Source organism: Hibiscus syriacus, unplaced genomic scaffold, assembly GCF_006381635.1.
Source record: "Hibiscus syriacus cultivar Baekdansim isolate YM2019G1 unplaced genomic scaffold, ASM638163v2 tig00110569_pilon, whole genome shotgun sequence".
NCBI lineage: Eukaryota > Viridiplantae > Streptophyta > Magnoliopsida > Malvales > Malvaceae > Hibiscus > Hibiscus syriacus.
Genome location: NW_024062784.1, coordinates 427,168 through 447,798, shown reverse-complemented (window position 1 = coordinate 447,798; position 20,631 = coordinate 427,168). Strand labels below are relative to the sequence as shown.

Genomic DNA, 20,631 nt, shown 5'->3' with positions numbered 1-20,631 from the left:
TGTAGCTTCTGATGCTCAAACTTTGAATAGATAATCGAAAATTTAACCATTTCTACCTGTCTTCATCTACAATATTCCCTCTCTTAATCTACAATACATCATAGTCGAGCTAAAAAGTGCATATTAGTCAAATACTCTGCCGCAGTTTGATGCAATCTTGGTCCATTTCTATGGAAGGGGCAGGAATAGACTACCTACTAACATAGTTTCCGAGGGCACAGTTCACGATTCCGGCCAGGAAACCGGGTGATAACATGTGTAAATTAACAAACAAGTCGGGACATGAATTCGGAGCACCGAACAGAAGATATGCAAGTTGCAATTCAGATTACTTCCGCCGCCGGTTTCCGACAAGCTCCGGGTTGCCTTTTCTCATCATGGCAATGAACTCGTCGTAGTTGATTCTTCCATCCTGCAGGGAGTAAAATGTACACCAAACATGAAGATCCCGTTACAATTGGAATGTACTTCCATAGCACCAATTGCAATAATTTCATTTAAATACCATACATATATACATACACATTAGGAAAGAGATAGAATTAGCATACCTTATCTGTGTCAACTTCAGCAATGATCTCTCTTAATGTTTTTTCATCTTTCATATTATACTTCCGAAGGGCCTGTTCAAGCTCCTCCATCGTTATGTACCTAAACCGAGTTGAAACAAATATACTCGGAAATCACGACGAGGCTAAATGATTCGGTTTGTAAGAAAACTGTTATATACTTAAATATAAGAAAATGGTAAGACTGATTTACCCGCTGTTGTCTTTGTCAAAGTGTTGGAAGGCAGTGTATAAGCGTTCTTCCCTTTCTATTCGATTCATGTGCATTGTAGCTGTTATGAACTCGACATAGTCAATCGTTCCATTTCCGTCAACATCAGCCTGGAAACATACCGCTTCCATTAAAAAGCACAGTGATTATAAGGCAGGATAATATAAAAGAGGACGGAAACATACCGCTTCCATTAGTTGCCACACTTCAGTCTCGGAAAGCTTAGTACCAAGTTTATGAAGGCCAGCTTTTAACTCCTCAAAGGTGATTGTTCTACTGTTATCAGTGTCCATGGATTTGAACATCTCCTTCAAACCTATGATTTCTTCTTCAGATAGATTTTCTGCAATTACCTGGAGGAAGAGAAAGAAATAAGAAAAATGGACGAAGACGATGACGATTATGTTGCTGCATTGCTACCATCAACTAAATAGCCAGAAAGTAAAAGGGACATATTTGGCTTGTTCTCTTGAAAATGGATCCATAAAATCCTTTGCATTCCCAGCTTTCAAACTTTTCGGTTAAAACACCGAATATGGGTCACTCCAACTCAGATATGAGCGCCAGGGACAGGTTAGTGAACCAGAGCTTCATTATGTTATAATTTAATGGCTCATCCCCAAGTACAGTATCTTCTTTTATTACATTTTATACATGACGGGGAAAGCAATTCACCTTCAGAGCAACTTTCTTGAATTTGTTCATTGCCTTGAATTGCTTCATTCTAGTTAAAATGGCAACATCAAGGGGCTTATCAGATGCATCGCCATCTTCACGCATCCATGGATGATCTGCAGTACTGAAGCTTTATTTCTTTTTTCACAGAATTGCCAATAAACTTTTTGTGAGACAAACAAGAATTCGGAATCTGAATTTTACAGCCAAACTTACTTAAGACTTCAAATGCTGAAAGACGTTCCTTGGGATCTTCTCGCAGCATCTTCCTCACAAGATCTTTGGCACAGTCGGAAATAGAAGGCCATGGATCTGATAAGAAATCGATATGTCCCCGAAGAATAGATTCAAAGATACTCTGTTCAGATTCTGCATACAAAACCAAAAGCAAAAACAAGAGACCCTCTCACTTATCCACAACATAGCAATGTTAATTACAAATTAGCTCTTATTTCATACATATGTTCAAACTCCTACGAAAAGGTATATAGTTATGACAGTATTGCGTTATTATACGAGAATCACTCATGTTCATAAGAAACAATAGTACTACCTCCATCGAATGGCGGCATCCCACTGAGGAGAATGTAAAGAATCACCCCGGCGCTCCAAATATCGACTTCGGGTCCATATTTTCGGCGCAATACTTCCGGAGCTACGTAATAAGCACTTCCGACAAGACTCTTGAAAACATCTCCTGCATTAGCAGAGAAAGTTCGGCATACATTCATGCTCGAGATCGAATAACATAGACAAGTTCGAGATATGCAAAGTGTAAACCACAAATGCTCACCTGGCTTGAAAAATACAGAGAGCCCGAAATCGGTAGCCTTCAATGGAGAATCCTCGTCCTTACTCAAGAACAAGAAATTCTCAGGCTTCAAGTCCCTATGGATCACCCCCATGGAATGACAACTATGCACCACCATCAAGATTTGTCTACACAAATTAGCGGCCTCCATTTCTGAATAATGACCTTTCTCTATAATCCGATCAAACAACTCCCCTCCAGCACACAGTTCCATGATCAGATTCACCGAGTGCCGATCCTCATAAGCTCCCTTCAGCTCAACAATATTCCTATCAACCCCATTTACTTAAAACCTTTAGAATTATCAAAAACTAAACAGAATTTAGTGAAAAAGGTTTGTTTTGGAGGGTAAACCTGTGGCCGGTTAGATGATGCATGATCTGGACTTCATGGCGGATGTCTTCGATATCATCGCGGCTGATAAGCTTACGCGTGGAGATTGATTTACATGCGAACTGCTGCTGAGTTTCATTGTGTGTCACCAAGTAGGTAACACCGAACTGCCCGCGGCCGAGCTCGCGGCCGAAGATGTAAGTAGACCGGATGTCCTCCATCGGACGGCCGAGAACACGGCCGATGGGTGGAATGTTGGGGGTGGCGAGGCGGCTTTTGGAGGAGGCGGAGTAAGGGTTGTGGTGCTGGTGGGTTGAATATTTTTGGTGTCTTGACGATGAAGGGACGGCAGGTTTGGCGTTGGCTCCATTACGGTGGCTACAGCCGGGATTAGAGTCTGGTCGGGACCGGTCATCGGCGGTGGGGAGACTGTTGCGATTACCCATTATTGAAAAAAGTACTGAGTTGGGGCAAGCGAAGGAGGTGAGTCAGAAGGGAATATATTTGTGTCTCTGTGTTGTCGGAAAATTAGAATATAATAAATTTTGTAATTGGTGAAAGAAAGAAAAGGGGGAAGAATGTTTTGACTCCCTCGGAAATGACTAAAATCAAAATGGGCTTGGATGGGACGGTTTAAGTAGAGGTTTGATTTCGACCAACGATTTAACCCATGCTATTAATTAGCGTAAAATACACAATTGGTCCTCTTACTACAAAATGTTACTTTATTAAGTCCCTATACTATTAGAAATTACAAAATAGTCATCTTACTATTTATTATGTTACTAACCGTACTTTTCCGAAAAAATTGATAGTTGTCTAAGTTGAACGTTAATATGATGACTGAGATATGATAGTCATTTGAGATTTTGAGACCAGAGTTTATCATATCACAGTCACTAGGTTAACGTTTAGCTCAAAACACCGTTAATTTTTTAATAGAAAATGAAAAGTTTGGAATATAATGAATAGTTTGATAATCACTTTATAACTTTTAATAGTCGAGAGACTCAACAAAATAACGTTCTATAGTTGAAAGACCATTTTATAATTTTCAATAGTCGATAAATTTAATAAAATAATATCTTATAATCAAGAGAATATTTATGTACTTAACCCAAAAAATTAATATAATTTTTTAATTGATATTTTATATATAGAATAAAGATATTTGTGTAGAAAAAAATTTCTTTTAAAGACTCTTTTTGTTATTTTTGATAGAAATCAATAAAAAATAAATGTTAAATTAAAATAATTTTTAAATAAATATATATATATATATATTTACAAAAGTTATTTTATCTAAAGAATGTCGAATAATGACGAAATGAAATAGGAGTTGATGACAGTGATTATAATAAAGATGAATTAAAACTGTAATAGTTATAATGTAAATTTTAAAAGTTATATGATCAAAATATAAATATTTTAAAATTTTAGAGACTAATAATGTAGTTTACCCTAGAAACTAAGACATATAGTATGTGAACAATACGACTCTAAACTCCGAAACTAACCGGCGAACGTTTCACAGTTTCACACTCTTAAAACTATTCGATTTTTAAATTCTTCTCCAACTAATTCCAATTTGTTCAAAGTTTGAATCTTTGCTTATTGTTTGTTATATGTATGTATGGTTATATTTTATTCTCTGTTAGTAATTTAGGGTTTGGTCATTTGAGAGTGTTGAACGCTGATACTTATTTTATCATCAAACGATGGTGCTCTCGGACTTTTTTCCCGGCGAACCTTCCGGTTCTGATGACGCTGAGCTGGACTTCGGCTTTTCTTTTAACGACAGTAATTTTTCCGATCGGGCCTTGAGGATTGAGGTCGTTCCGGATTTGCCGGAGGCTAGATCCGACGGAGACTGTTGCTCGTCCATCGCGGATTGGGCACGTGATAGAAAGAGGCGGAGAGAGGATTTCAAGAAAGAAATCGGTTTGTTCTTTCTACTGTAAACATTATTAGTGCATCCTAGTACCTGTGTTTGTTTTAGGCTTTGACGATTTCTTTTTGTGTTCCGGTCTTGCAGATGTTTCCGTGCAACGTGAGGAGAAAATATTGAATTGTAACTTGCAAGACACTGAGGATGGCGAAATGGATGAAAATCAAGATGAAGATGCCGCGGCAATGACTGAAGAGTCTCCTTCTGGTGTTGGATTGAATTGCAATCTAATTGGTGACTAGTAAATTTCATCAAATAAAATGCTTTTTTTAGTTAATCTTGATGTATTGTCGTTTTCTTCCTTGAAATGCTATGCTCCGTTTCTTCATAAGTTGCTAAAAGAACAAAACAAATGAGTATCATTTGAAGTCGTATTTGACTGGAAATGAGCAATTGGGTAGAGTAAAATCTTGGATTCTGTTATTCAAGAAAGTTAATTTTGTATCGCAAGGAATGGAACTTGACACACAGATGGTCTTTTGTAGGGAATGATATGGTTAAGGGCAATGATTCATCTTGGAATATCGATTGTTCGACGGTTTTAAGAGTCACTATCTTGCATGTTAGTTCTCCAATTTTAGCAGCAAAAAGCCCCTTCTTTTACAAGGTAAGGGAATCCTGGTTGCCGGTTGGTTGGTTTTTTCCTTGTTACCGATCGTCGTACTTATGGTTGACATACTGATTTATGCCTCTTTAGTACAGTTGATTTATGCCTTTCTTCTTGTTTGCCCTCTTGCTATGAACCCAATGAACTTTAACTGTTTTCATGCAAGAACTGGTAATATTTAAGAATTTGCTGGTGATCTAAATGTCATTGTATTCTTTATTGAGTTAGTACTTGGTACTTATTGACAAAGTAAACCATAAATATGACATTGTACCTTTTCCCCCCCTCTGAGCAGAAGAAGCATCTCTCCTGGATCTTCTTAAGTTTATGTATTGCAACTCACTGTCAATTACCCTACTGCCGTGCTAGATATGTTGATGGTTGCTGACAAATTCAAGGTTGCATCATGCATGAGATATTGTGGTCGATTGTTACGAAACCTACCAATGACCTGTGAATCGGCCTTACTGTATTTGGATCTTCCTACCATTTTAATGGCAGATACTGTCCAGCCACTGAAAGATGTAGCAAAGCAATTTCTTGCCTCAAGCTACAAGGATGTGACCAAGTGAGTGATGTCATTATCTACTATTTTAGATGATTGAGTATCTTGTTATCTGTATCAACAATGTCGGGTTTTTTCCCCGCTATGCATGAATGCATATGCAGTTTTTAATTTTTTCCTTCAAAACTTGTAGTTGTTGTATCAACTAATTTGCTCATTTTTTCCTCAGGTTCCAGGATGAGGTACTCAAGTTGCCTCTCGCTGGTATAGAGGCAATTTTTTCCAGTGATGATCTCCAGGTAGCTTCAGAGGATGCTGTTTATGACTTTTTGCTGAAGTGGGCTCGGACTCATTACCCAGAACTGGAAGAACGACGTGAAGTTCTCACTACACGCCTTGTCTGCCTAATCCGTTTTCCATATATGACCTGCAGAAAGCTGAAAAAAGTTTTAACTTGCAATGACTTTGATGTAGAAACTGTATCCAAGGTTGTGCTTGAAGCTCTGTTTTTCAAGGCTGAGACATCTTACTCACAGCGTGCTATCGCATCAGAGGCCGCCAATGTCAGTTTTAGTCACTATGTGGAGCGGGCTTACAAGTACCGCCCGGTCAAGATTGTAGAGTTTGAACAGCCAAGACAGCAGTGCGTTGTATACCTGGACCTGAAGCGCGAGGAGTGTGCACATCTGTTTCCGGCCGGTAAGGTTTATTCACAAGTGTTTCATCTCGGCGGACAAGGGTTCTTCTTTTCCGCACATTGCAATATGGACCAGCAAAGCTCGTTCCACTCCTTTAGACTATTTTTAGGAATGCAAGAAAGGGGATCTGTTACTTTCACCGTCGACTACGAATTTGCAGCAAGGGCAAAACCAACAGAGGATTATGTAATTAAGTACAAAGGTAATTACAAATTCATGGGCGGAAAGGCCGTCGGCTATCGTAACCTGTTTGGTATACCGTGGACACTATTCATGTCGGAAGAGAGCAATTACTTTATAAATGGCGTTCTCCATATCAGGGCCGAACTAACTGTTAGACAATGAGATTGTGAGCTAGGTTTAATGAAGTATTATATGATCAGTCTTCTCTTATTTGGAATTTATAATATAAATTTGCTAAATGGTCTTCAACAGTTCAGCCCTTGGATTCAAATGTGGGATGGTTAACCAAATAAAGAAGCATATTTATCTTGCCCTTAAGCTAACCCTAATCTTCAACTTGCAAGGTTCCAAATTCCAATTAAAAATATGGCATTTTGAACGGGAAGCAAAAGTTTTTTCTGGTAAATACAAAATAGTATATGTTTAAAGATAACTATATATCATTTGACATTATATACTCATTCTCCTGATATTCTTGGGTTTCAAACTCGAGACGTCAAAAAATAATAATTTATTTATCACCAACCGAGACCTCGAAAAATAATAATAATTTCATCGAGATCTTTTGATTCGTGCAAATCACATTTTTGTTATTAGTTCTTATATTATGTATATATTTTAGGACTTAAAAAATATAAAGACTAAAATTGACCAAATTATGATATAAAAAATAAACTTTGAACCTATGCAAGGAAGTAGAAAATTCATCTTATGTGGCAGTTGACAGTGTAATGGGTAAATCACATCACATTATAATCCCAAATTTGAAAGTTTAGATTAAATTGATAATATATAAAGTTAATTAGTTAAAACAGGAAAACAGTAAAAATCAAGTGATGAAAAGAATAGTTTAACTTTTTTAAACATTTTCTCTCTCTCTCTATTTACTTTGTTTCAGCTATTTTCAGCGATTACCAATCAAAGACATTAGCCCAGGACAGGAGGATCTCTCAGCTACGTTTTCTCTCAATTTTCTCCAATTATTTCTGTAATTTTCTTATCCTTTTCTCTTTATCTTAGATTTTTACTTGTTTTTCGAGTTAGCTTCGTTGAGGAAGGCGATCCAGCTTTGATTGAAATTTTTGTTTGTTTGGTTTAGGATTTAGGTGATGGCTTCAAAGCGGATCTTGAAGGAGCTCAAGGATTTGCAAAAAGATCCTCCTACCTCTTGCAGCGCAGGTTCAATTTCTTCCTTTTTCTCCCCCCTCTTTCTAGCCTCGGTTTCGTATCTCTTGCTCGTTTGCTTATAATTTTTTTTATCTTTTATTTTATTTTATATTCATGACATGAGATAATTATTCCTGTATATCATGGATCTATACTTATCATTAGGGATATGTTTTTGACCACGATGGTTTCATTGAGTCAAACTGCAATATATTTATTTTCTATAGTTTTAGGTTCACATCATTGGATTCTATTTGACTCTAGATTGTTGAAGATTTTTTTGTATGTCTTATTAATTGATATACATATCCATGTTTTTTCGTTATTAGAGGTGAATTCGTGAGGAATTGATCATGTTTTGCAGAAGATTGTTTTCTAAGAGTTTATTTTTGCGTTATCATTTCAATTAAACGTTACTTGCGGATTTGGTTGCCCTGTCTAACCGATGTTTTACTTCATTTTATTATTGAAATAAGGCCCTGTTGCTGAAGACATGTTTCATTGGCAAGCAACTATTATGGGTCCTCCTGACAGTCCATATGCCGGTGGAGTGTTCCTAGTCACCATTCATTTCCCTCCGGACTATCCATTTAAACCACCCAAGGCACTTAATCTTATTCCTTAACTTTCTAGTTTTCTTTATTTCCTGGTTCACTGTATATTGCGAATGTGTACTTTTCTTGACTATGCATATAAATGTAACTGTCCTTTATTTTAGAAACATCAAATAGGCCATTTTAGATATCTTGGGAAAATAGCATAGCATTTTGTATACTGCTTGTTCAATTTTTCCAATAAACTTTTTTTTAATAACCATATATACAAGTGCTGCAGGCACAATTCTCCTCCGAAATCCATACATCTGTTATTTTAATGTGGTCAAGGTTCCTACTTCTCCCATTTACATTTCTACGTTTAGAGGTATATAGATTAGAATAAGTGTTTGAAGCCTCCATGTTATTTAGCCAATTCCTTACTGTAAATATCTGTGACCATAATGTCTTTACAGGGTTAGTGGCTTGTGCAAACGTTGCTTGGCACTGAAATGAGTAAATGCTAATTCTACTTGATAGATTATTCTGTAAATGCTAATTCCTTCTAGCTTTTGTTAGCTTATTTTGTTGGCATGTACGCATGCACAGTGGTGCATGCATATGCATGCTATGTGTCTAATGGTTTAGTCTATATGTGAAAGGCTATTAGTGGGTGGTTTTCAGTGCCAAAGTTTACATGATCTATTGTTATTTCGTACTTTTGTAAACAGCCTCGGATAAGCCTTCTCTATTACATGCATATAGATATTTCATTATGGCTCCTCATATATATACTTTTTGGTTAAGTAAAAATTATTGTGCATGGACACCATTGGAATATATTTAATTTTTATGCGATAACAATGGTGTTCATATATTTAAAAGATAGAATAGCATCAAATTTACTTTTAGAAAGAAAAATAATTGTAACCAATTAATGATGGCATATCAATCCTCACCTAGTTCTGCTAATTCTAGTAATTACATGGTAAATCACATGATGAAGTTGTTTCATGCTTTTACCCTCACTGTAATGGCCTTATAACATACCCTTTTAGTAGCTGATTCATTACCAGCAAGTTTCTTTCTTAGTTTTGTTCAGTTATCCTTTTCTATTTCTCCTTGTAGCATATTTTTAAAAAAAAATTCCCTTCAATTCAGGTTGCGTTCAGGACAAAGGTTTTTCACCCAAATATTAACAGCAACGGTAGCATTTGCCTGGATATTTTGAAGGAGCAGTGGAGCCCTGCCCTCACCATATCCAAGGTTTGTTCAACATGCTTATATACATCTTTTGATTTGAATAATAGATTTCTCTGTTATGCCATCTATCAACAGATTGTCATAAAACCGTAAAAAATTGAATTGGCTTTTAAAACAAAAGATTACAATAAGCCTTTAAAATTTAGCATCCCGTCTACTGGCCAAGCCTTTAAAATTTAGCATCCCATCTACTGGCCAAGTAGTTTGCTTTGCAATCGTCATTGCTATTTCATGTAAGGTCACCCCGAGTTAAAATATATATTTTCTATCATGCAACTTTTGCTTGCCTTGGTTCACTGGTATTTAAGTGTGGGACTGCTTCTTTTTTGCATTTTTTATTCTAGGTCTTGCTCTCAATCTGCTCACTTTTGACGGATCCAAATCCCGATGATCCCTTGGTGCCAGAGATCGCCCACATGTACAAGACTGACAGGAGCAAGTATGAGACAACTGCTCGGAGCTGGACCCAGAAGTATGCTATGGGTTAGTGTGCTAATATGTATGTATAAGGAGGGGCTTTTATTCCATGTGGCTTTGATCTTCAAATTAATATGTATAAATCAATGAATCAGTATGTGTGATCTGTCTCTGCACTTTTACTGAACCAAGCCCTCCTTAAAACACATTTGCTGCTTTATTTGTTTGTATGGAAATTATATTTCAAACTTTAAGGCCCCCACTCTCCTATATACTCCTTGTTTTCGTCTTCCTCCCCTTTTTATTTTCTTATGGAAAAAGCTGATTAGGTTCAGAAGCTCTCCGCAAACTTTAAGGTATGGCTGAGGTCCGTTGAGTTTTTCGAGTTTGTTCGCCAAAGATGATTGGTATATTAGACTGATTTGACTTCTTAGTGAAATTCTAGTACGAGATTTGAAATTCTGACATTGTCAGATGCAATTGGGATGGTGGAAGAATGGTTTCGTGTTTATTGTATGGTGCAAAGAATTATATACCTTTTGAAAATGATAAGTTTTAATATGCTTTTCCTTCTGTATGTGGAGAGAACCAGTTGCACCTTTGTTTTCACATGGTTTGTCTTGCCCATAGAACTAAAACAGCAATGTTACAGTTTTCAAGCAAGAAACATGGGGAGAATACTAGACAAGTTGAGACAAAAATGGAAGACATGACAAAGAAAAAGAAAGGAAAAGATAGGTGATAATGAAACCAAACATTAAATGACATTACCAATATCCACAAAAGAAATCCAACAATTAATTCGTCTGAAGTCGCATCATTCTCTTTAAAGTTACAGCTTACACCCAAATCTGAAAGATTCATGGTTTCACATCATCACCAAATCTACGAAAACCACATGGAATCATGAATCGCAACGCAAGCCCTCAAAAGCTGAAGCAGAAATCAGCCGCGTGAATGAGGTAGATTAGAACCAGAACAACCAGCATCAGCGCGTAAGCAATCCCTAGATCGATCGACGTCCCTGTCGCCCCCATTCAAACATTTCAAAAGAACAGCGAAAAGAAATCATTCAATCGGATGGCAATTGATGTGAGAAGTCGGGTCTAAAGAACAACAGAGAGAGAGAGAGAGAAAGAAGAACCAGAGAACTAACCGTCGCTTGTGGGAGCAGGAGCGGGAGCAGAGGACTGTGCGTCTACGGCGGAGGGCAAGGCGGCCATAACGAAAACAAGAGCTGCAAAAGCAACCACGAGAGACACCTTGGAAACCGCCATTCTTCCTTTCCAGGTACGATCGAACAAAATGCCCTCTCTCTCTCTCTCTCTCCGGTGTCTGTCCCTCAAATGTTTCAAAGAGCAACGGCTCGGCAGCTTCGCAGAGAGAGAAAGAGAGATTGGATTGATCTTTTTGAAACGAATGGCGAGAGAGGGTTGAACCTGATTTTATATACGAAATTCAAATTTTATATTAAAACGAAATATAGTTTTAAAATACAAAACTTTTGTGTTCGTTTTAAAATACTCCATGATTACTGGAAGAATATAATTATTAGTTATATAGTCTGTCATATTAGTTGGCGCCATCTGCTTGTGTTCGTCCCCTTTTTCCCTCTAATTAAAATTATCCGAATTTAAAAATTTTAAGTTATTTTATTTTATAAATCATTTTCAAAAAATTTAAGTTAAAAATATTTTTTAAATTCAAATTTGTTTGGATGTTAATTTGAGACAAATTTTGTTTTTAAAAATTGGGATTTATTATGAAATTTGGGATCGGGAAGGATGAAGATTTCTCGTGCTAGAACTAAAGACTTCAAAAGATTTAATAATTCTTTTTATCAATGATATCACTTGATTCGTGTTTATTTTTAAAGTTTAAATTAAAATTCTCTCATTATAATTATATTATAACTATCACACCAAATATGGTTAATTTATTTAATTGAATATATTTCATTTGATAACTGGTTTATAATTTTATTTTAAAATTTTAAAAAATAAACAAGCAATAATATTTTCATCGAAAGCAATACCAAATCTGATTGAAGTCGGAAAGTAACATGTGTTGAACCAAATCATAATAAAAATGAAAATAAATTAAGATCAAATCATATCAAATCATCAAGAATACGAAATATTAAATTTACGAAAATGTAATTGAATCAATTGATAGTTTATAGGTTGAAATTTTACATCGAGAGGGTTGAGAGTAAATACGAGATTATCTATTTCTTGGATCATAACCCTTTTATATAACCGATTTATGAATAAATTATTATTTGTACTTATAACTCTACCTCTCATCAAAATATAATACAACTTTAATAGTATATACACTTTTATTTCCATGAAAATTCTAATAAAGGACTTTATAACATAATTAGTCACTTAATTTATTCATATTTTATGATAACAATAATTTTAATCCAACAATCTCTCACTTGCGCAACATATGTTTCCTGCAATATTATAACTATCACACCAAAAGTTATTAATACATTTAATTGAATATATTTCATTTAATAACTGGTTTGTAATTTTATTTTAAAATTTTAAAAAATACACAAGCAATAAATATTGGATTAAAGCAATACCAAAATTGTTAATGAAAAATGACAGAAAAATTAATGATGTGATTAATTATTGTTAACGACTCACTTTCAAAATCAAAAACATTAAATCTGGGCCGGAAAATTATTTTCCTGAATATTTGTTTTTAATGTGAGCCGGATTTGAATTAGAGACGGCCTTATTCAAGAACCAATATTGAATTATAAAAAACCTCCCTTCTCTTAGCGTACGGCAGGGATATAAAAGGGAAGAATGAAAGAGAAAACAGTGGGGGGGGGGGGAAGAAGATTTGGAGTACTGAAAAAGAGGAAGCAAATAACAAGTGAAGATGGTGGCGTCTCTGGGTATGTAACTCGCACCATTGACACCAATTTGCTTCCACCAGTATCGGCACATATATTTACTGCGGGAACACTAAATGTTGAATCATTTGGCTTTTACAGGTACGAAGAATATATCGATTACGTATTCCCCGAAGAAAACCAGGCGACGAACCTCAAGATTTTAGAAGCCACTTATAAATGGAAAAACAGAAGTTTTCTTCCGACGACGAGTAGGATGATACATGTTCTGTAATTTTGTTCTTTGTAAATTCCAAATGTAAATACGAGCATGCCAGTGTAACTGCTTAATGTCTGGATTTTGTCGTGCTGTATTTGTGTTTTGGGAAACAAGCTTTTGAGGGAAGTTGAACTGGAGACGAGAACTTACAAACCCATGGAAAAGATACATTGAAAGGGTAAACTATATGAATGACCGTCGGACTATGTGGTTGATATATGACCATTTAACTAATAAATTGGTTCCAACATAATCTGATGTCAATTAATAAAATTGGTATAATTATATATTTTTATCCTTAATACTTTTTAAGTATGTAATTATGTTAATTTTGTTGACTGCTCTATGATTACTTCTGTTAAATGTTAATTGCAAGTAGTTATATTACAACCAATAAAATTAGTTTAGAAAACATGTAAATGGTTATAAGACATTAACAAAGGGATGTTTTTAACAAAGATAATAGGAAGATGTGGGACATAGAAAAACTTTAAAATTAGAATTTGGAATTATTTTTAAAGTATCATAATTATTTAATCAAATCAATTTTTATAGTTTTATTTATTTATTTTTGTTCTATTTAAAACATTTAATGTCTCATCTCGAGCTTGTACGTCTTTATTTATTTATAATAATAATGAGAGAACTATTATCCAAACCACACTTGCTCATTAAATGTATATTCATACAGTAACACAGAGGAAGAAATTCAACTTTGTTATTCAGTGATGAAGGCTTTACAAAGTATATAAATGAAGCATTTTGGTATAACATAGTGGGCAGTTTCCGCTTATTTATTTATTTCAGCAGCGGCAATTTCATAATACAAGGACGGCATAGCAGCCATGCCGGGTGATCTTCTTGCAGTGGAAATATGTAATTTGGGTCCTTTGCCTGGTGACGAATGGGGCAATACGGTTACTTTCGACAGGGAAAATGGTGGAGGGTTTTTGACTGATCATTTCCCATGTGCAACGAAAGCTATTTGGTATTTCTAGGGGATTCAAGCTTTTACTATCCTCATATAACGGGTTAAGTTTCGATCCGTTCCCACTAGTTATAAGCTTTTCAAACACTTTCCCTTCATTTCTGTTGTCATCTACAAATTGCAGGGGTGAGATTTCAGGGGTTGACTCAGCCGAGAAAAATCGGAACGGCACCGTCGATGAAACTTCTGAATATATGGAATGACAGAGAAAGAGAAGTAGAAGAGAATGGACAAAGTCCTTGAAACTATGTGAAGTTTTGTGTACATTGTTGTGTGAAAGTATCGGTGGACACTTGATTAATTTTATAATTCAAATTATTATTGATATGAGTAAGATACGATACAACGATGTTACTCCGACATTACGACACTAACTGTTAGCTTACAAACTCAAACTCAAGCTTTTCTAAGCTTCACCCTATCTCTTGTAATTTTTCTCACTCGTATATTCATACACTCATCTAAACCTAAGCTAGAACACACATATTTATAAGGGTATATAACCGACTGATTTGCTCCAATTCTTTGCCGCCTTACAATTCTTCACGTGATCATTATCCTTCTCGAAGCAAGACTTTACTTGCCTTGATGAATTTGCTTGTTGCAACAATTATTTTATGTTTTGCTACGTTAACTGCTTGTAATTTTTAAGTTGCTAAATATGCTTATGATGCTGCCACATGCTTTCCAAGCTGCTGCCACCATTTCATCTTTCAATTGCCACATGTTGATTGGTCTTTAACTATGGTTTACCCTCATTCAAGTATCTTCTTAACATTTTCATAAGTTTCTGTTTTTCATCAATTGCCAACTGTGTTGCCGACATCCGTCGAAAAATCAAGTTTGAATTCTAACACGACCATTGGCAAATCTTCCATCCACCAAAGGCTGCCATTTAGGGATTGTAGTTTACATCATTTTCCTTGATCAAAACATGTAATCTCTAACCATAGATTGATAACATGTGATCTACAACAAAGGGGACTGCCGACTGGGAAAAGATCGCTAAGGAGGCGGCGAGGACTATTCCGGGAAGACAGAATGGGGGAAACTGTGACATCAAAAACCTCAGTAGAGGTTCAAAAATATATCTTCATTAGCACAGGTGACATGCATTTTTCTCAAGGTGACGGTGAAGTCTCATTTTGCGGAGCAATTGAGATGAGAGGTTTTCTCGAGCTTAAGTGAGTTATTTAGTTCCATCTGCAATTATTTAGACTAAAATCAGCAATAGTTCTCAGGCTGTTGCATGTATTCAGTTGTTTTTGTAATTGGAGTGTGCTTTAATGGATGCGAAATCATAAGAGGTGGAGTGAAACAGTAGCTCACGCCAATGGGACCAACCCTTCTTCGTGTAAATCCGTCCTGCACATTTCCTTGACGCTAGTGTTGCATACAAGCGTGCGGTACTCAATGCAATCGACTACCTCTCCAAGTTCGGGTACTCGAAAGAACAGGTACGTTAAACCCTTGATATATATCGAGCCTCTACTTGAAAAATTCACCTATGGTTAAGCCATTACTGGTCCATACGAAACAACGGTGATCATCAGATTTACCTTCTGCTATCCTGCTGCCCTTGCGAAGGACGGATCTCCGGGATCGTAGACTCACCAAACGCCGTTGCAACTCTTGCAATTCCAACTGCCGTCTTCGACCAGGTATCGTTCTCCAGAAATTTAACACATAGTATCATCATTCTAGATTTTCAGGCTTCGTAAACTCGACTTGCATGATATAAAATTTTAAAGAGACAATGTGCAGGACATTCGTACGAAAGCTGGGAAGGTGCCAGTGGGGCGTCGAGTAGTGAGAAAACGAGACGTGTTAAAATGCAGTTACGATGGAAATCTTGCCACAACGAAGAACCCAGCTGCCTCCATGTAACTCAAGTCTAAGGAGCTAACTGTAATGTAAAGAATAAGGTCCAACGGTGTTTCAAACACGAATAAGATCATATCCTTAATAGAATGTCGTATGTTATAAGAGATTTTCTAAGACAATCTCTATTCATGCTTCATCTAGTTGAACGCTAACCCCGACCATTAAATTTCTTTATAATAAACATTTCATTGTCGTTTCTCCTTTCTAAATCTTAATTTTCTCTCAATATTTTTGTACATTTTCTTCTATCTTTTTTTTATTTTTGTTTAACTGACGATCGATCGGAGATTATTATTTTATTTTTTTCTTAAATCTTTTTTATTTTAAATAAAAATCTATGTCGCTGGGATAGAAAACAACAAAGGAAACATAAATTGTTCACTTGGAATAGAATATTACTTTCTTGTGTGATAGGAACACTCCAAATATATAAGTTTCCACATAACCTTATCAAATTAAAACAATACTCATTATTTACTTTTGTAGTAAGAAACTTCACATCTTTTGAATTTCTTCACTCGAAAGAAAATAATTATTATTTTTATTTTAGGATAAGTAAATTATGTTGGCAAAGCAAAGAATTTTACATTGAACATAAAATGTTTGAATATAAGTTATTTTTCCATATCTATGTACAACATCTAAGGGAAATTTCTCTCTTTTTCTAATCTCATACAAAATTCATTCATTTTATTTCTTGGAATATTATCTTATGATCGTCGGATAATAACTAAAAAAAATATTCTTCGCCTCAATTCTATCAGTATCGATTGATTTTCATTTCAATATCTGAGTGTACGAATATTGAAGAATTGTGTCGAATTCATAGGGAAACGTTCATTTGAGCGATTACATCAATCAGGTTGTATTCATTATCAAGGTAATAGTTTTTTCATGATTTGATTTATTTCATTTGAATTGTTTTTCTCTGTTGCTAATGTTTTATTTTACAACCATCTAATTTTCCAACAAATTATAATATAATACACATTCTATTTAATAAAATAAATATTTTAAACATTTTGATTTAATATAATTGTATAAAAATTAATACAAAACAGGGAATACTAATTTCAACTTGCAATCAATCCTCTCACTCTTCCACTATTTTTTTGTTTGTTTGTTATTTTTGTCCAGTAAAATGGGTGAGATGAAACATATTCTCCACGAGCACAGCTTGAGCCCTATTCAAGCTGAGGAAGAGGATGACAATGTGTGCTGCATGGGATGCATGGAGACTATCCATGGTCCTGCCTATTATTGTAAAATTTGTACTGACGATGATAAGTTTTTTTATGCACAAATCATGCGCCGAGTTGCCCCATCTAATACAAAGCGACGCTTTTCATCCCCACCCGCTCAGATTCAGTATTTTCTTTTTCTTCTTTGTGTGCGATGGATGTGGAAGGGTGTCGGTAGCTCCCATCACTTACAAGTGCATCCATTGTGCGTTCAGACTTGATGTTAGATGCGCAAGAGCTTTTTCAAACGATGATGAGCTATTTATCCATCGGGCCATGCAAGAAGCCAGACAAATTAAAACCACAATTCGCCATTTCAGCCACAATCATCCACTCATCCACTGTAAGTTTCATGTTCAACCGATGTTAATGGCGTCAGTGAAAATAAAATGCATGGCATGCAAACATGAGCTTCAAGGGTCTCTGGTCTACGCCTGCCTGCCTTGTTACTTTTTTCTTCATGATTCATGCATAAATGTCATGCCAAGGCAAGTTCAAAGTCCATTTCATCCACAACATACTCTTCTTGCTGGAGCAATTCGATTGAGTTATTTCCATACATGTTATGCTTGTGAGGAAACTGTTCAAGGCATCTGCTTCTTCTGTGACGAATGCGATGTTAGCCTGCACTTGTCATGTGCTAAGTATCACACTCGTGCTATAAAGCATATTTTCCATCCTCACCCCCTTCTGTATATGGGGAAGACCATTGCCGCTGAGATATCCTGTCATGCATGTCTTAGAAAAGATCCCCGTGATTCCTTCAGATGTACGGAGTGTGATTTTCGTATACACGTTGAGTGTATTTCAATACCCACCCGTGTTGAACATCCACGCCATTTGCATTCACTTGTGCTTATAAATTCCTTTATTGAAGATGAATCTGGAGATTATTGCTGCGACATATGCGAGACAGAAAGGAACTCAGAACATCATGTTTATTATTGTGAAGAATGCTCTTTTATTGCACATATTTATTGTGTCGCTCCCGAGGTAACACACCTAAGTTATTTATCCAAAATTTAGACGAAAGTACGAAAATTAACTATTTTTTACTTCTCTTTTCTTAGTTTGGGCATACAGAAAAGATGCTTATGGATCAAATGCAAATAGAAGAGAAATCTAACGAAAGTTTGGAATCGGAAATGATGTCGGTGGACCATGGAAAGGTTAGTCTGAATCAACTTAATAGTTAGCTTCCTTGTCTAAATTACATCCACTCTTGATTCATATATAAATACCAGAATGAATGAGCTTAGCCTAATGCATATATAATGCTTTTGTTGGGCAGATGGTACAAATTGATTTTTTTCATCCTCATCCGCTAATGCTCAACGATGAAGCAGGGGCCATGTTCGTGTGTAATGGTTGTGGAGAATTGAGCCGTGGTTCTTCTTACAATTGTAGCCTGTGTTGGTTCAGCCTTGATGCCAAATGTGCTGCTTTAAAATTAGATGATGATGTTGCTAAACATGATGCAGAGAAAGCAAAGCAAATCAAAACCACAATCTCCCATTTTGGCCACACCCATCAGTTGACCCGTTGCAAGATTGAAGCTCTGCAAACAGAGCTCAATGGTGAGTACTGCAAAGCATGCAGAAATGGCATTGGTGGTTCAATGTATGTTTGTCTATTTTGTGAAATCTGTTTTCATGAATCTTGTCTCTTGGACATGCCTTCCCAAGTTCACAGTCCGTTCCATCCACATCCTCTTCTCCTGTATGTGTCCGATAATACCAAAGGAGGTTGTCATGTTTGCGGAAACGATGTTGGGGCCATTACGCTTATCTGTTTTCATTGTCGAATCGGAATGCATCCTTCGTGCGCCATGTACCAAACTCGTGAGTTAAAGCATGAGCGTCATGTTCATCTTCTTCAACATTTCGGGAAAAACAATTTTGCTGACAGGTCTTACGAGTGTAACGCATGTGGTGCATACTGTAGAGACACCTTCTTCTGCTGCCTCGCGTGTAAATTCTACATACATCTCGAGTGTATTACCGTACATCGTCAAACATGTGCGTCATTCGCATCCACTTACGCTTTCAAAGTCGGTAGTTGAAGATGATTCAGAAAACTACTACTGTGATACGTGTGAAACAAAAAGGAATCCGGAACTCGATGTCTACTACTGCAAAGAGTGCAACTATATTGCACATATTGACTGCGTGCTTTCAGAGGTAAGCGGGGTCATTTTCGTCTTACTAGAAGTACCAATATGCACAGAAAATTTATATCCTTATTTGTCAAAATGCTTGAAACTAAAATTCGATGCATACTTTTATTCAGATTGAACCTCCAGAAGAGATATTTGAGTATCTAGCTCCTAGGTCCGAAGGAGAAGGGTGACGAACTTTGATTCATCTTTGCCACCTAAAAGATGTTCATATGTGTACTACTTTCATAAGGAGTGATGAAATACCAAACCTGATTGTGTCTTAAAAATAATTTGTTTATCTTGTAATATATTTTCATCTTATTATAATTAATCAGTATTTATACCTTGTTCATGCTCCATCGAGACAATTAATGAAAAATATTTTCACATTTATTTTCACAATAGAACGTTGAGGCTTAGGGATCACAATTGGACTTGATCAATACGAGTCAATCCTTGTTCATGCTTCATCGAGTTGGACACTTTGTTGCCTTCCACCTTATGTTACGATCACACAACAATTGCATTCGATAACACATCTTGGTATTGAGGAACCGGGTTCGGATTGATTCTGGATTATAAATCCAAATACAACCTTGGGAAAGTACTTGTAATTTCTACTGGAATGAAGGTCTACTCATTTTTTTCACAAGTTCTGTGCTGCGCTGCTCAGCTAGCTCAAAGCAGACAATAATCAATTGCGCGGCAGCTATTTCCGAGGGAAAAAGTGACGCTGTTAACGAGATCCTGACCTGATTAACGCAGGCTGTTAAATCCAAAGGGAACTCAGAGCAGAGGTTGATGGAGTGCATGTTGAAGGAGCTAACCTTAGCACAGGTGACATGAAAATTAATTATTTTTCTTTGCTCTTTTGTAAGTTTGAGCATACAACAGAGATGTCTATGGATCAACTACGAATAGAAGAGAAATCTACCGAAAGTTTGGAATCGGAAAGGATATCGATGGATGATGGAAAGGTTAGTCTGAAATCTGAATCAACTACATTCACTCCAATGACTTGAATCAAATATAAATTCCAGAGTGATTGGGCTTAGCCTAATGCAAATATAATGCTTTTGTTGGGCAGATGATACAAAATGATTTTTTTCATCCTCATCCGCTAATTCTCAAAGATGAAGAAGAGATGTGTTTGTGTGTAACGGTTGTGGAGAATTGTGCCGTGGTTCTTCTTACGATTGTAGCCTATGTTCGTTCAGCCTTAATGCCAGATGTTCTGCTTTAAAGTTAGATGATGATGTTGCTAAACATGATGCAGAGAAAGCAAAGCAAATCAAAACCACAATCT

General features: G+C 36.2%; 3 protein-coding genes and 2 pseudogenes across 3 annotated transcripts; 4 read left to right on the top strand and 1 right to left on the bottom strand.

Annotated features, from left to right (window-relative positions):
* Positions 1–328: 328 nt before the first annotated feature.
* On the bottom strand, positions 329–3,045 carry LOC120132712 (calcium-dependent protein kinase 3-like). Its single transcript, XM_039149407.1, has 9 exons — positions 2,621–3,045; positions 2,249–2,535; positions 2,009–2,152; positions 1,672–1,824; positions 1,456–1,571; positions 966–1,133; positions 763–890; positions 552–651; positions 329–412 (listed from the first exon to the last, which is right to left on the bottom strand). Exons 1-9 carry the CDS (start codon positions 3,043–3,045, stop codon positions 329–331), a joined length of 1,605 nt encoding a protein of 534 aa, XP_039005338.1.
* A 1,035-nt stretch (positions 3,046–4,080) lies between these two features.
* LOC120132622 lies at positions 4,081–6,772 on the top strand (annotated as a pseudogene).
* A 618-nt stretch (positions 6,773–7,390) lies between these two features.
* On the top strand, positions 7,391–10,180 carry LOC120132472 (ubiquitin-conjugating enzyme E2-17 kDa). Its single transcript, XM_039149217.1, has 5 exons — positions 7,391–7,528; positions 7,640–7,719; positions 8,184–8,311; positions 9,402–9,506; positions 9,848–10,180. Exons 2-5 carry the CDS (start codon positions 7,650–7,652, stop codon positions 9,989–9,991), a joined length of 447 nt encoding a protein of 148 aa, XP_039005148.1. The 5' UTR covers positions 7,391–7,528; positions 7,640–7,649; the 3' UTR covers positions 9,992–10,180.
* A 2,944-nt stretch (positions 10,181–13,124) lies between these two features.
* On the top strand, positions 13,125–15,969 carry LOC120132621 (annotated as a pseudogene).
* Positions 15,970–17,536: 1,567 nt separating this feature from the next.
* On the top strand, positions 17,537–20,568 carry LOC120132620. The gene is made up of 7 exons (XM_039149352.1): positions 17,537–18,160; positions 18,238–18,336; positions 18,459–19,008; positions 19,112–19,347; positions 20,091–20,162; positions 20,204–20,302; positions 20,413–20,568. The coding sequence occupies exons 1-7, from the start codon at positions 17,537–17,539 to the stop codon at positions 20,566–20,568; spliced, it is 1,836 nt and encodes a 611-aa protein (XP_039005283.1).
* The last annotated feature ends 63 nt before the right edge of the window (positions 20,569–20,631 follow it).

Bases quoted from the DNA above. Each gene is read 5' to 3' on its own strand.
- LOC120132620 (XM_039149352.1), top strand. From the start codon at position 17,537: ATGGCGTCAGTGAAAATAAAATGCATGGCATGCAAACATGAGCTTCAA. The intron at 18,337-18,458 runs GTTAGTCTGAAT...TTTGTTGGGCAG, and splicing joins TGTCGGTGGACCATGGAAAG to ATGGTACAAATTGATTTTTT. The intron at 19,009-19,111 runs GTGAGTTAAAGC...TGCATACTGTAG, and splicing joins GTGCGCCATGTACCAAACTC to AGACACCTTCTTCTGCTGCC.
- LOC120132472 (XM_039149217.1), top strand. From the start codon at position 7,650: ATGGCTTCAAAGCGGATCTTGAAGGAGCTCAAGGATTTGCAAAAAGAT. The intron at 7,720-8,183 runs GTTCAATTTCTT...TATTGAAATAAG, and splicing joins TCCTACCTCTTGCAGCGCAG to GCCCTGTTGCTGAAGACATG. The intron at 8,312-9,401 runs GCACTTAATCTT...CCTTCAATTCAG, and splicing joins ATCCATTTAAACCACCCAAG to GTTGCGTTCAGGACAAAGGT.
- LOC120132712 (XM_039149407.1), bottom strand. From the start codon at position 3,045: ATGGGTAATCGCAACAGTCTCCCCACCGCCGATGACCGGTCCCGACCA. The intron at 1,134-1,455 runs GTGAATTGCTTT...CTCTTCCTCCAG, and splicing joins TCAAGAAAGTTGCTCTGAAG to GTAATTGCAGAAAATCTATC. The intron at 891-965 runs GTATGTTTCCGT...GTATGTTTCCAG, and splicing joins TGTGGCAACTAATGGAAGCG to GCTGATGTTGACGGAAATGG.